At 42.3% G+C, this 13836-nt stretch overlaps 1 protein-coding gene across 2 annotated transcripts; it reads right to left on the bottom strand.

Moving 5' to 3' along the window:
• Positions 1 to 4246: 4246 nt before the first annotated feature.
• Positions 4247 to 13768, bottom strand: CDC26 (cell division cycle 26). Of its 2 annotated transcripts, none has more exons than XM_082843381.1 (4): positions 13738 to 13768; positions 10982 to 11091; positions 10382 to 10503; positions 4247 to 4690 (listed from the first exon to the last, which is right to left on the bottom strand). In XM_082843381.1, the coding sequence occupies exons 3-4, from the start codon at positions 10460 to 10462 to the stop codon at positions 4514 to 4516; spliced, it is 258 nt and encodes an 85-aa protein (XP_082699507.1). In that variant the 5' UTR covers positions 10463 to 10503; positions 10982 to 11091; positions 13738 to 13768; the 3' UTR covers positions 4247 to 4513. The 2 variants fall into 2 exon arrangements, with proteins under 2 accessions (XP_082699507.1, XP_082699508.1); XM_082843382.1 differs by lacking the exon at positions 13738 to 13768 and adding an exon at positions 13348 to 13436.
• Positions 13769 to 13836: the final 68 nt, after the last annotated feature.

Here is a 13836-nt window from a genome sequence, read left to right as displayed (position 1 = left end):
TTTAAACTGAGGGAGTATCACCTGGTGGGTGAGCTACCTGGTACTGGGCACAGGAATTTGACTTGCTATCAGTTGGTGGTGTTTCTGGGCTTAACTCATGTACTAAATGCTGCTGGTCAATACTTAATCATTCCACAAACATTTATTCAGCCCCAACTGTGTTTTTGTGCCCAGGCACACAAGCACAAAGGGCTGTAGCCAAAGTAACTTTTATTAGCATGTGTGAAATCACTAGTCCTTATTCTTAAAGATCTGTAATTTCTTGGAAATGGCTTGAAGGTTGAGAATCTTTGATCTGCAATGTAAATGAGCCAGTCATGGGCTGGAGGGGCAAAAGCCCAGCCCTCTCTTTGGAGAGGCCTAGGGTGTGGTCGGCTGATGGGCATCCATGCCCACACCAGGCAGAGCCTCACTCTCTGCATGACCATCTTTGTTACTCTCGGGGGGACTTAATTAGATTACAAGTGGCCAAAAATACTTTCCTCAGTAAGAATCACATTGGATTTTTATTCTGTTGTTAGTCTACACCGCAGTCTTGTTCCCAGTCCAACCTACCTCTGTAAAGTGACTCTTCCTGTGCTGGTCTATTAAATCCTGCCCTCCTTGGTGCTAGACTCCAGTTGTGCCTCAGGGCAGGAGAGACAAAACACAGCTATCCTGTTGGCCTCTTGTGGTTTTGAAGTTTGTACTTTCTCTGTTGGTGCCAGTTAAATATTGGAGGGCGAGAAATGTGTACTTCCGTGGCTTTGAACCAAGAGAGGGTTATGAGCTTACTGGATCAAGCTTAAAATCTAAGAACCAACATTTAGAGTTTTATGTTTTTCTCTCATTCCAACCCCTTGTAGTGCTGATACTTCGCATAAGTAAAGGGAATGACAGGTACTGATAAAAATCCAACATTAAGGTACAAATAGCCTGTTATTGCCTCAGAAGCCAAGGAATAATAAAACCCTGAGAAATCAATGTTTAGTAGTGATCCGGGTACTCTCTAGAAATCTTGACATGATCTGTTATAAAATACCCTTTCAGGAACAGGACCTTATCAGTAAGGTAAGAAAAATCAAGGCCAGTTTAGACAAAATGCTGTGAATTTCAAACTCTCGGGAGAGAAACATCAGTTTGGGATAAGTCTTCAGGTATTCAAGATAGAGTCTCATGAAAAACCTGAATTGTAGTGATCTTGAGCTAGGTTGCCAAAGGAAGAAACTAGCGAGGAAAAAAAAAAGTAAAGCTTAAATTCTATCTTTCTTGAGCTCTTGGATCGTGATAATATAATGATCTTGTTGACTTTCATTTCTGTAACCCTGTTCATTTAGAATTTAGTGCCTGACTTCTTTGTTCCTTTTGAATCCAAATTCCTTTTCCTCCTGTTCACAACTATTAGAAGCTGTATCCCCATATCTTTGGCCCCTTATTCTGCTCTCCTTTTCCCTTTCTTTCAGTTTTTTATCCCATGTGTCTGGTTTATTAAATCTCCCTCACCCTCCTGATGCAGTGGATAATGCTGTGCAGTAGATGTGGATATAGATACCAACCAGAAGTTGTAAAACTTGATAGAGACCCTAAGCACACTTTGAGGAGCAACTGTCCCACTGGAATTTCTATAAGGCTGAGTAAGGGGCTACCTGGTACCATCCACAAAGTTACAGCATCTTAGGTGCCGTCTCCAATCTATGCTGGAAGAACACTCAGCCCCACACTGCCCACAAGCAGAGTCCTCTCTGTCCACCAGGGAATTAGAGATGAAGGTTTCTTCACTACTTCTATGGTAGGGTTGTCTGGAATTCCCTTTTAGGCTGTGGGGTACTGGTTTTGGGTTCTAGCCACAAGGGTTCCTTGTAGAAGCTGGAAAGAGAGTTAGCAGGGAGTACACTTTCATGTCATTTAATGTTGATCCTGCCCTCTCCAGCTGCTTCCTTCAGAAGATACACCTAAAGATACAGAGTCCGCATCTCATATATGCCTTAATCATTGGGTCTACAATTAATGTTGACTGTTTTAGATTGTAAGCTCCTGGAGGGCAGTATTGCTGTAGTAGGAATGTTTTAACAGTGTCATGTGCAAAAGAACAAATAAATATTTTGATTTTGTGATTCTATGCATGTCTTCTCCCCAGAGTGATATCAGAATAAGTGGTCTCATCATTGTTCACATGGAGTCTGGTCACTATCATCGGTTTTTCAGATGTCCATCTTTTAGGTGGCATGATCCCTTTATGTTTTCATCTCACTCTCCTCCTACTCTCCTACTCTACATGACAAGCCTTGAACATGCCAGAAGATCTACATGACCTTTTGCACAGGAGACAGGGTCTTCATGAAGCTGCAGTATCTCAGTATACCAAGGATTCCTGAATTTAAAAGCGAACTTGTCATATAATCGCTTCCCTGTGTTTATGCTGTCAGGTGAGAGGCTAGGAGTTGGCCCTGCCTGTCTGCTTTCTGCCAGAATGGTGGTGTTTTGTGCCTTTCCTGTTGGCCCCCAGATGGGCATCTTGCCATTCAGCACCACTCCTAGACTGTAGTGTGATGAACATGGGCTTTGGAGTCAGGTACACCTGGCTTTGACTCGTAGCTCCACCACTTCCTAGAAGTGTGACCTTAGGCAAGTTATTTTAATAATCCCTAAGCCTTAGTTTTCTCATTTATAAAAAGGCAATAATAGTACCTATTTGAATTAATCTCCTGATTATTGTCACTCCAGCTTTCAGGAAAATGAAAGGTACGTGCTTCTGGCTGCAGTTGGTATCTCTTCACAAGCACTTGACCATCTTCTTGGGTTTGGGCAACCCAGAAATGAACACTAGGACCTAAGAAATAAAGAATCGATACATGTGATTTCAGTGGTGTCAAAAAAGATTTACAGGGAATTCCCTGGTGGTCCAGTAGTTAGTACTCTGCATTTCCACTGCAGGGGGCACGGGTTCGATCCCTGGTTGGGGAAATAAGATCCCACGTGCCGCGTGGCACGGCCAAAAAAATAAAAAGATTTATAGCTGCTCAGATTTATTACTAATCTGGTAATTGCCTCATTCTTTATAAATAAAATAGCATGGATATTTCCTGAGAACTGAAACAGCAACCTCTCACTCTACCCCGAGGGAGTGAGATCTACTAGTGGGAGACCAGGAAAGCAGTGTAGCAAGGAGGTTTAGAAGTGCAGGTTCAAAAATCATTCTGCCCAGGTTCAAATCTCAGCTCTATCCCCTAACAGCTGAGAATTAGTTTTGCCTTTATAAAATTAGGTTAAAGTACTCACCTTGTAAGAGTTAAAGATTAAATGAGATAATCTAAAAGAAAATAAAAAATAAATGAGATAATCTGCATAAAGCACTTGGTACAGTGTCTTCCACCCAGATTCCTCTTGAGTATTGGTATCAGGAGGCACCATGTTTTCATGCTTCTGTGCCTGTTCATGCTGGGAAGTCACAGTGACATGTTGAAGCAGTCTTGTTTGATCCTTTTCTTTTTTTCTTTTGCCCTTCCAGACTGAATTTTATAGGATTCAAAATAATCAAACTCAATTTCCTTATCTGGAACCCATTCTTGCTGTGTTTTCAAGATTAAGATAAATGAATGGGAGATCCCAGATAAAACTGGAAGAACAGAGGTTTTGTAAGAATGGTTGGAGGAAGAAGGGAAACTATACATCCTCCTCTATTCCTGCCTCTCTCCCACATTCTTACTTCCCAGACTTAAGCTGCCCCAGAAAGGCTGGGTAAAATCCTGCTAACAGGTCTTTTTGGAACTGATGATTCCAGAGGTTCTTGCTACCACAGTTAGCAGTTCCCAGCAGTTGAATTAAACAGTGAAAACAATAAGACATGATTCTAAATTAGCCTCTGAGCTGCCTGGCAGATTGGCTTGTCAGAAAAACTTAGGCGATTTGGGAAAGGAAGGAAAACTGGAATGACGGTAATACTGATACTCCACTGCCTGTCCTCCCAAAATTACACCCAAACTGGTTACAAAGCCATTCTGTAAAGATACTGGAAATCCACAACTTGATCGAGTTTATACAAAATCATGAGAATCTAATCTCCACAAGGGCAGGGATCTTTGATTTGTTCACTGATGTTACCAAGTGCCTAGAATGGTACCTGGCACTCTCAATAAATCCTTGTTGAATAAACAAGTTAAAAATCAGTGATAGGGATCAACTGGAAGTGTTCTGTTTAGGGTCTTTTAATAAAGATGGGAAAAATGATGTAGCAATTTAACAGTGCTATTATACTTCATTAAGGATGTCGCACACTTTTCCAAAAATATATTTATTTTTAAAAACAAAAATCAGACAAGTTTTATCGAGTCAGATTTTCCAGAGACAAACCAGAGTTTGAATTTCAGCTTTCCGAGTCAAAGTTAAGCATCAGCAATCTCATGCAGAAGTATCTCTCTCTGCAGGACGTAAAATATTCGGCTTGACTGCAAGCACTCAATTCTCTAAATCTTGTTTGTATTTCTGCCATCATTTTACTCCATTCCAGGGCTCTGGCACACAAGATAATCCACCTTTAAAATTCAAAACTTCCAAATTGAGATGAACGATTGTTGGGCTTGGGTTGGGGTTTATAACCAATTCGATCATTAATCATTTGTTCCCTGCCCTTGGGGTCACTGCCGAGCCCAATGGCACCTTCTCCATCACTGCCTCCTACAACATCCACATCTTCCTTTTGTTTCTTACGGGTCTGAAAGTATAAAAGTTTTAGTATTAAGGCAATATTCTATTCATTAACAAACATTTATTTAGCATCTACCATGTATTAGGCACAGGGTAAAGGATAGGGTTCGGGTCTACAGAACAATAAACTGAAATCCTAGGTTTAGATGGTTAGGGGCACAAGGGGGATACACGGATATAGCGATAAAAGATGTAACCCCTACCCTCCAGGATGTCACAGTCTAACAGGGAAACAGGTAAATAGACCATTAAAACACAGGGTGATCAGGGCTATGACAGAAGGAAGTCCATACAAGAGATGGAAAAATAAAGCGACCAGTAAAACAATAACCACCAGAAATTAACAGCTTAGCTGACACCATGAGATTAAATGTAACGCAGGAAAAGAAGGTTTTGTGCTATCTTATCATGAGGCCTGATTTGGGAAATTCATTTTGTTTTCAGATAAAAGGTTTGGCTCTTAAGCCACAAGTAACTGTAGAATTCACAAAGTCTGTGTCTCAGTTTGATCATTTTCAAAGAGAAAAACTAACACCCCACAACTACCACTACCTGAGAGTTCCTTACCAGAAGAATAGCTCCACTACACTAATCTCTGGAATCACTGCTATTCTTCACCACTTACTGCTGAACTGTGAGCATTTAAATGCCAGTGTCAAAGTATTATAGTGAATAAGTGAGGTATTACTTTTTATATATATACAAACATAATGACCTTCCTGAGTTACTCTCTAGGCTACATTACCCAATAAATAACATTAGAAAGTTCTCCCCAAACACCTTTGTGAAAACAAGTTCTAAAAGGCACAGGATGATATCGTTTCATCTTATAAGCCATGAGAAAGTCGCAATATCCAAGTAGAATGAAATCATTTAAAAGGCTTCCCACTATGAACAACTGCTGACTGTTTCAAAATCCAGTCAGGGCTTCCCTGGTGGCTCAGCAGTTAAGAATCCGCCTACCAATGCAGGGGACACAGGTTCAAGCCCTGGTCCGGGAAGATCCCACATGCCACGGAGCAACTAAGCCCATGCACCACAACTACTGAGCCTGCGCTCTAGAGCCCGTGAGCCACAACTACTGAGCCCACGTGCCACAACTACTGAAGCCCATGCGCCCAGAGCCCATGCTCCGCAACAAGAGAAGCCACGACAATGAGAAGCCCGTGCACGCAAGAAAGAGGAGCCCCCGCTTGCCGCAGCTAGAGAAAGCCCGTGCACAGCAACGAAGACCAAAGCAGCCAAAAAAAAACCCAGAGTCATCAAAATGTAATCAAACTAATTTCAGTAACAAATAAAATACCAGTTTTCTACTGTTTTTATTTTAGTGCAGGGCAAAAACTATCCCTCTCTCCTAAGTTGCTCTAAAATGGGTGAAACCCATTGGATAACTGCCTTTAGTAGAAAGACTAAAAACAACAAAAATACCTAGGAATAAATTTATACCAAGAAATAAATTTAAGAAGGTGAAAAGACCTGTACACTTAAAACTATGAGATATTGTTGAAAGAAACTGAAGAAGATACAAAAGAATGAAAAGGTATTCCATGCTCATGGATAGGAAGAATTAACAGTTAAAATGTCTATAACTACCTAAAGCAATCTACAGATTCAATGCAATCTCCATCAAAATCCCAACAATATTTTTCACAGAAATAGAACAAAAATTCCTAAAATTTGTATGGGACCACAGAAAACCCCGAGCAGCCAAAGAAATCTTGGAAAAAAAAAAACCAAACCTGGAGGTATCACACTCCCTGATTTCAAATTCTACTACAAAGCCAACAGTAATCAAAACAGCATAGTATTAGCAGAAAAAGAGACACACAGATCAATGGAACAGAACTAAGAGCCCAGAAATAAACCCTCACACATATGGATAATAGATTTATGACAAAGTAGCAAAGAACATACAATGGAGAAAGGACAGTCTCTTCAATAAATGCTGTTGAGAAAACTGAACAGCCACATGCAAAACAATGAAGCTAGACCGCTATCTTACACCATACACAAAAATTAACTCAAAATGGATTAAAGACTTGAATGTAAGACCTGAAACCATAAAACTCCTAGAAGAAAACATAGGCAGTATGCTATTTGACATTGGTCTTAGCAGTATCTTTCTGAGTATGTCTCCTCAGGCAAGGGAAACAAAAGCAAAAATAAACAAATGGGACTATATCAAACTAAAAAGCTTCTGCTCAGCAAAGGAAACCATCAACAAAATGAAAAGACAGCCTATCAAATGGGAAAAGATATTTGCAAACAATTTATCTGATAAGGGTTAATACCCAAAATATATAAAGAACTCATACAACTAAACAGCAAAAAAACAGACAACCCAAGAATCTGAATAACCATTTTTCCAAAGAAGACATACAGATGGACAACAGGCATATGAAAAGATGTTCAACATCACTAATTATCAGGGAAATGCAAATCAGAACCACAATGAAATATCACCTCATGCCCATTAGAATGGCTATTATCAAAAAGACAAGAAATAATGAGTGTTGGAGAGGATGTGGAGAAAAGGAAATCTTCACACACTGTTGGTGAGAATGTAAACTGGTGCAGCCACTATGGAAAATTGTATGGAGGTTTCTCAAAAAATAAAGAGTAGAACTACCATATGATCCAGCAATTCCACTCCTGGGTATATATCCAAAGAAAACACTAATTCAAAAGGGTAAGTGCACCACCATGTTTATCGCAGCATTATTTACAATAGCCAACATATGGAAACATAAGTGTCCCTTGACAGATGAATGGATAAAGAAAATGTGGTGTTTAGGGCTTCCCTGGTGGTGCAGTGGTTGAGAGTCCGCCTGCCGAGGCAGGGGACACGGGTTCGTGCCCCGGTCTGGGAGGATCCCACATGCTGTGGAGTGGCTGTGCCCATGAGCCATGGCTGCTGAGGCTGTGCATCCGGAGCCTGTGCTCTGCAACGGGAGAGGCCACAACAGTGAGAGGCCCACGTACCGCAAAAAAAAAAAAAAAAAAAGAAAATGTGGTGTATATATATATACATACACACACACATACACACAATGGAATACTACTCAGTCATAAAAATTACTTCAATTAAAAAAAAAAGTAACTCAATACTGAGCTGACTCTGCAGAGTCAAAGTTTGGTATAAGACTAACACTTTATGAGACTCATTACAATTGAAGTTTTGAACCATAAAGGGCACTTCAGGAAAAGAGCAGAGTGTGCATAGGCAGTGAGATTAAAGATAGCTCAGCAGTGGAAGATAAAGTGGAGAGATGACCAAGGACCAGATCAAAAAGGGCCTTACATGCCATCCTAAGGAATTTGGACTTTATTCTGAAGGCCAAAAAAAGAATTTAAGTCTTATCAATGGACATCTAATACCGTGGCGTAAGGCTATACTTAAAAATACATATTGGGGGGCTTCCCTGGTGGCGCAGTGGTTGGGGGTCTGCCTGCCGATGCAGGGGACACAGGTTCGTACCCCGGTCCAGGAAGATCCCGCATGCCGCAGAGCGGCTGGGCCCGTGAGCCATGGCCGCTAAGCCTGCGCGTCCGGAGCCTGTGCTCCGCAACAGGAGAGGCCACAACGGTGAGGGGCCCGCATAACGCAAAAAAAAAACCCAAAAACATATTGGGGCTTCCCTGGTGGCGCAGTGGTAAAGAATCCACCTGCCAATGCAGGGGACACAGGTTCAAGCCCTGGTCTGGGAGGATCCCACATGCCATGGAGCAACTAGGCCCGTGTGCCACAACTACTGAGCCCATGCTCTAGAGTCCGCGAGCCACAACTACTGAGCCCACATGCCACAACTACTGAAGCCCGCACGCCTGGAGCCTTTGCTCTGCAACAAGAGAGGCCACCTCAGTGAGAAGCCCGCGCACCGCTTCTCACTGTGGTCCCTGCTTGCCGCAACTAGAGAAAGCCCGTGCGCAGCAACAAAGACCCAGTGCAGCCAAAAGTAAATTAATTAATTAATTAATTAATTAATTTTAAAAAATACATATTGAACTCCTACTATGTATTAGATGCTGGGAACTCAACGGTGGAGAAGACAGACATGATTTCTACAATCAGGGTTCCTAATATAAATGATTTTACAATAAACAAACAAATCATTGTAAATTAGAATAAGTGGTATGAAATAAAAGAATAAAGTGCTTTGAGAGACCCTAATGAGATGAAGGCAGCATGGGTAGGAATGATACACCTAAGTTGGATAGGGTCAGAAGAGGCCTTTCAGACTGAGGAAGTGACATTCAAACTGAGACACGAAGAAACAGGAAGCACTCCAGGCAGAGGAAAATAATATGTGCAAAGGCCATGAGTTATAAATAGTTTGGCATATTCAAGGAAATAAAAGAAAACCAATGTGCCTAGGGTACAGAAGGCAAGGCAAAGAGTGACAGAAGGAGAAAGAACATTTAAAAGCTTATAGGCCATGAAAAGGAACTGAGGTTTTATTCCAAGTGCAGGAAACCACTGAGGAGTTTTAAGCATGAGAATGACATGATCTGAAATTTTTTAAAGATCATTCTAGACACCTGATGGAGAATGGATTGAAGACACAAAAATGGAAGTAGAGGGCTTCCCTGGTGGCGCAGTGGTTGAGAGTCCGCCGGCCAATGCAGGGGACACGGGCTTGTGCCCCGGTCCGGGAAGATCCCGCATGCCATGGAGCGGCTGGGCCCGTGAGCCATGGCCACTGAGCCTGCGTGTCCGGACCCTGTGCTCCGCAACGGGAGAGGCCACGACAGTGAGAGGCCCGCGTACCGAAAAAAAAAAAAAAAAAAAAGGAAGTAGAGAGACAACTTGGGATGCTACTGAAATTGTACAGAGTTAGTTGATGGTTATTTGGACTACGGTTCTAATGGTAGAGATGAAAAGGTATGGGTAGATTCTAGAAATATTCTGGAGGTAGAGACGAAGGATTTATGGACAGATTGAATATAAAAGGTGAGGGAAAGGGAGAACTCAAGAATGACTCTTAGGTTTCTGGCTTGAGCAACTACTTAGATACTGACATAGGGAACTCTGAGGTGAAACTTGTTTGAGGAAGAAATCAAGAGTTTTTTGTTTTAACATGTTAAGTATAGTATGCTGAATAATGACCTCCAAAGCTATCAGGTCCTAATCCTTGGATACTGTAATTGTTGCCCTGTATGTGAAAAGGGTCTTTGCAGATGTGATTAAATTAAGGATGCTGTGATGTGGACATTATCCTGGATTATCTGGGTGGGCCCTTAATGCCAACACAGGTATCCTGATAAGAGGGGGCAGCGGGAGACTTCACAGACAGAAGAGGAGAAGGCAGTGTGATCACGGAGGCAGACACTGGAGTGATATGGCCACAAGTCAAGGAATGCCAGCAGCCACCAAATACTGCAATAGTCAAGGAATAGATTCTTCCCTAGAGCCTCTGGATGGAGCGTGGTCCTGCTGACATCCTGATTTTGGATCAGTGATACCAATTTCAGATTTCTGGCCTACAGAACTGTGAAAGCATAAATATCTGTTGCTTTACACCACCAAGTTTGTGGTAATTTGTTACAGCAGCCACAGGAAACTAATACATTATGTTTAAGATGCCTGTAAAGCATCCAAATAGAGATTTCGAATAAGCTGTTGGTATAAGAATCTGGAGTCCAAAAGTTAGAGTTATTGTTTTAAATATTCCTAACGGTTTGAAAGTTGCACTCTTACCTCCAGGTCCTTTCGAATGCTTTCAAACTCCTCAATGTCATCAAGCTTCAGCTCCAGACGGGTTGGTTTTCGTCTCAGCATAATGAAACCAACATTAAGGGACAGACCCAGTGAACTATCAGCTGTTAAAAATGGCAGAGAGGAGGAAAAATTGGAAGGGATAAATCTCAGCTACAAATATGTTCAATTTGTAAGCAGGCACACTAAAACGAATGGCGATACAAAAGACTCATTTGGATTCACACATTGACTTCTAAGTCTTTACATGTATCATTATTACATTTTTATTACGTGATGGAGATCCACCACTCTGTAATTCTCAAAAGCTCTTTCTTCCAGAACTTAAAATAGCAATAGCAAGCTGCCTGTAAAAGAGGATTCTAGGCAACAATCACTTTAATCTCATGCTCCATTCACAAAGAAATATTTTAGCTAAGAGAATAAAGTTAAAATATCACATTTTAATTCGGAACAGTTAGTAGGAGAGTATACAAACCATTAAATTTGATCAACAGTATGTGGGAATTATGAGAGATTTGTGATCACTCCCGAATGCTAAAATCAGTTTACTAAGTCTTATGAAAACTCCCTCTAACTCACCAATTCACAGGGTTATCCTCAGGGTCTAAACAGGTCCTAAATGGATAGGTCATTCATGAAACAAACAGTTCTTATGCTCCAGCTACAGAGTTAAGAGGCATAGTCACAGTCTGTGGGGAAAACAAACACATACATGGAAAATTGCAGCATACTGTAATTAGAACTCTGATGAGGGTAATGCAATGGCATCACACAGACACACAATCCAGTGGGGTGAACAGGGATGTGGAAGACTTCCTGGAGGAGATGATGTCTTAGTTGCCTTGTGAAGGGCAGGCAGAGAGGATTAAAGGCATCCCAGGCAGAGAGAACAAGTATGCACAGAAGCTCAAGAGAACACTCTAGAATCTGAAAACCCAAAGTAATGCTTATGCTTTAAAAAAAAAAAAAAAAAAGAAGAGCTGGGTATTTTTAGAAGAAAATAAAACTCCCCAACTGAGTTTAAAAGCTGTTGATGGCATCATCTTTATATTCTCACAGCGTCCAGTAGAGAATGTCTGCAATAACCAGCCATTAAATGTTCTGTTGAATAAACTGGCTACACTCTTCTTCTGCTGCAGGGGGCACGGGTCTGATCCCTCTCCAGGGAACTAAGATCCCGCATGCCGCAGCAGAGCAACCAAAAACAAAAGTCAGCCTCCTGGGAAAATTATATATAGGTCACATGGTGAGGATTAAATGAAAATGATGTAAGTGAAGCCTCCTTTAAAATATGTACAGATATAAATTATTATTACATGTATCTAGGATATAGCTAGGGACTGTGAAGTATACAAAGGAAGAAATGTCTCCTCCTTCTACCATGAAGCTTGGGACAGATACAAGTGATGTTATCAACACGAAACAATGGCACATTACATTTCAAATTGCTTTGTACTAAATCAGATACTATCTTTTTTTTTCTTTTATTATTTTTTTATTGGAGTATAATTGCTTTACAATGTTGTGTTAGTTTCTGCCGCACAGCGAAGTGACTCAGCCATTCGCATACGCACATCCCCTCCCTCTTAGACCTCCCTCCCCCCCATCCACCCAACTAGGCCATCACAGAGCACGGAACTGAGCTCCCTGTGCTATACAGCAGGTTCCCACTAGCTATCTATTTTATACATGGTAGTGTATTTATGTCAAACCTAATCTCCCAATTCATCCCACCCTCTCCTTCCCCACCATGTCCACACGTCCGTTCTCTACGTTTGCCTTTCTGTTCTTGCCCTGCAAATAGGTTCATCTGTACCATTTTTCTAGATTCCACATATATGCGTTAATATACGATATTTGTTTTTCTCTTTCTGACATACTTCACTCTGTATGACAGACTCTAGGTCCATCCACATCTCTACAAATGACCCAATTTCATTTCTTTTTATGGCCGAATAATATTCCATTATATATATTTACAACATCTTCTTTATCCATTCATCTGTCGATGGACATTTAGGTTGTTTCCATGTCCTGGCTATTTTAATAGTGCTGCACTGTTGGTGGGGAATGTAAATTGATACAGATACTATCTTGATTCCAAAGTAGACAAAAGGTAGAGGAAGCCAAAGTTCTAAGGGGGGAGATTGCTTAAAAGAAAAAACAGGGACTTCCCTCGTGGTGCAGTGGTTAAGAATCTGCCTGCCAATGCAGGGGACACGGGTTCGATCCCTGGTCCGGGAAGATCCCACATGCCGCGGAGCAACTAAACCTGTGCGCCACAACTACTGAGCCCACGTGTCACAACAACTGAAGCCCACGCGCCTAGAGCCTGAGCTCCGCAACAAGAGAAGCCACCTCAATGAGAAGCCCACGCACCACAACGAAAAGTAGGCCCTGCTCGCCGCAACTAGAGAAAGCCCGCCCAGCAACGAAGACCCAAAGCAGCCAAAAAATAATTAATTAATTATTTTTAAAAAGGGAAAAGAAAAAACTGTGATACATTTTAACTTTTCTGCAAACTATGAAAAGATCGCCACTAGGGAGCAGTATAGAGTAATGGGTAAAAGTGCTTGTTCTGGAGGCGAAAGGGCAGAGGGCACAGATTCTAATCCCATCGCCACTGATCTTGGACCATCAGCTTCACCTTTCACTAGATCATGGTTTCCTCGTCTGTACCTGTACTCTATTGTTGTATGGACTGAATGTCGTATTGCAGCGTAAATTCCTGTAACATAACCTGGCATTTAGTAAACGCTCAATAAACAGGCATTATTATTGTAATTGTCCTCGGGGAGGGTAGGGGGCTCTGTCCAGCTCGGGAAACACCAATATTTTGACCATCTCCACCCCCGACACGGGGACAAAACCTTGTCTTGTCCATCTCTGATGCCCCAGCACCCAGCGCACACGGGGCTGTGCAGAGTTGCTGGCGTGCAGTTTACCTGACGCCTCACATTCATCATCTCACTCCGAGTAAGATAGACCGGCTGAAGACAGCAAAATCAGGCCTTGGCTCCTCCGCCAGGTCTTTATTTTCCTTTGGCGCTAGAGAGCTCTTCGAACTTATTCTCTCGCCACTGCCCAAATCCACCGAAAACCCAGCCAGCTCAGAAGAAACCGCCGAGAGAACTTCCTGACAGCGGAAGAGAATAGCACCCCCGCAGCTCCAAGGCCGCACTCGCTGGTCCAGAGCGAGGGTTTCCATGGCAACACGGTCCTTCGCTCCAGTAGGACTTAAAGTCCCTCGCAGGACCCGGAGCGACAGCAGGCCCCGGAAGCCGTCTATTCACTCCCCGAGTTCCGTCCGTAGCCGCGCGACTCGCCGCACCTACCTCTTTTCAGACCTGTTCAGCCCCTTCCCGGAACCTCGGCGCTCACCCCGAATCTCCGGCTAAGCCAACTGGACTACAATTCCCAGACTGCTCTGAGTC

This window comes from Leucopleurus acutus (genome assembly GCF_964270905.1).
Source record: "Leucopleurus acutus genome assembly, chromosome: 7".
NCBI classification, from domain to species: Eukaryota; Metazoa; Chordata; class Mammalia; order Artiodactyla; family Delphinidae; genus Leucopleurus; species Leucopleurus acutus.
The sequence above is the reverse complement of the archived record's forward strand: the minus strand, read 5'-3'. Positions and strand labels throughout refer to the sequence as shown.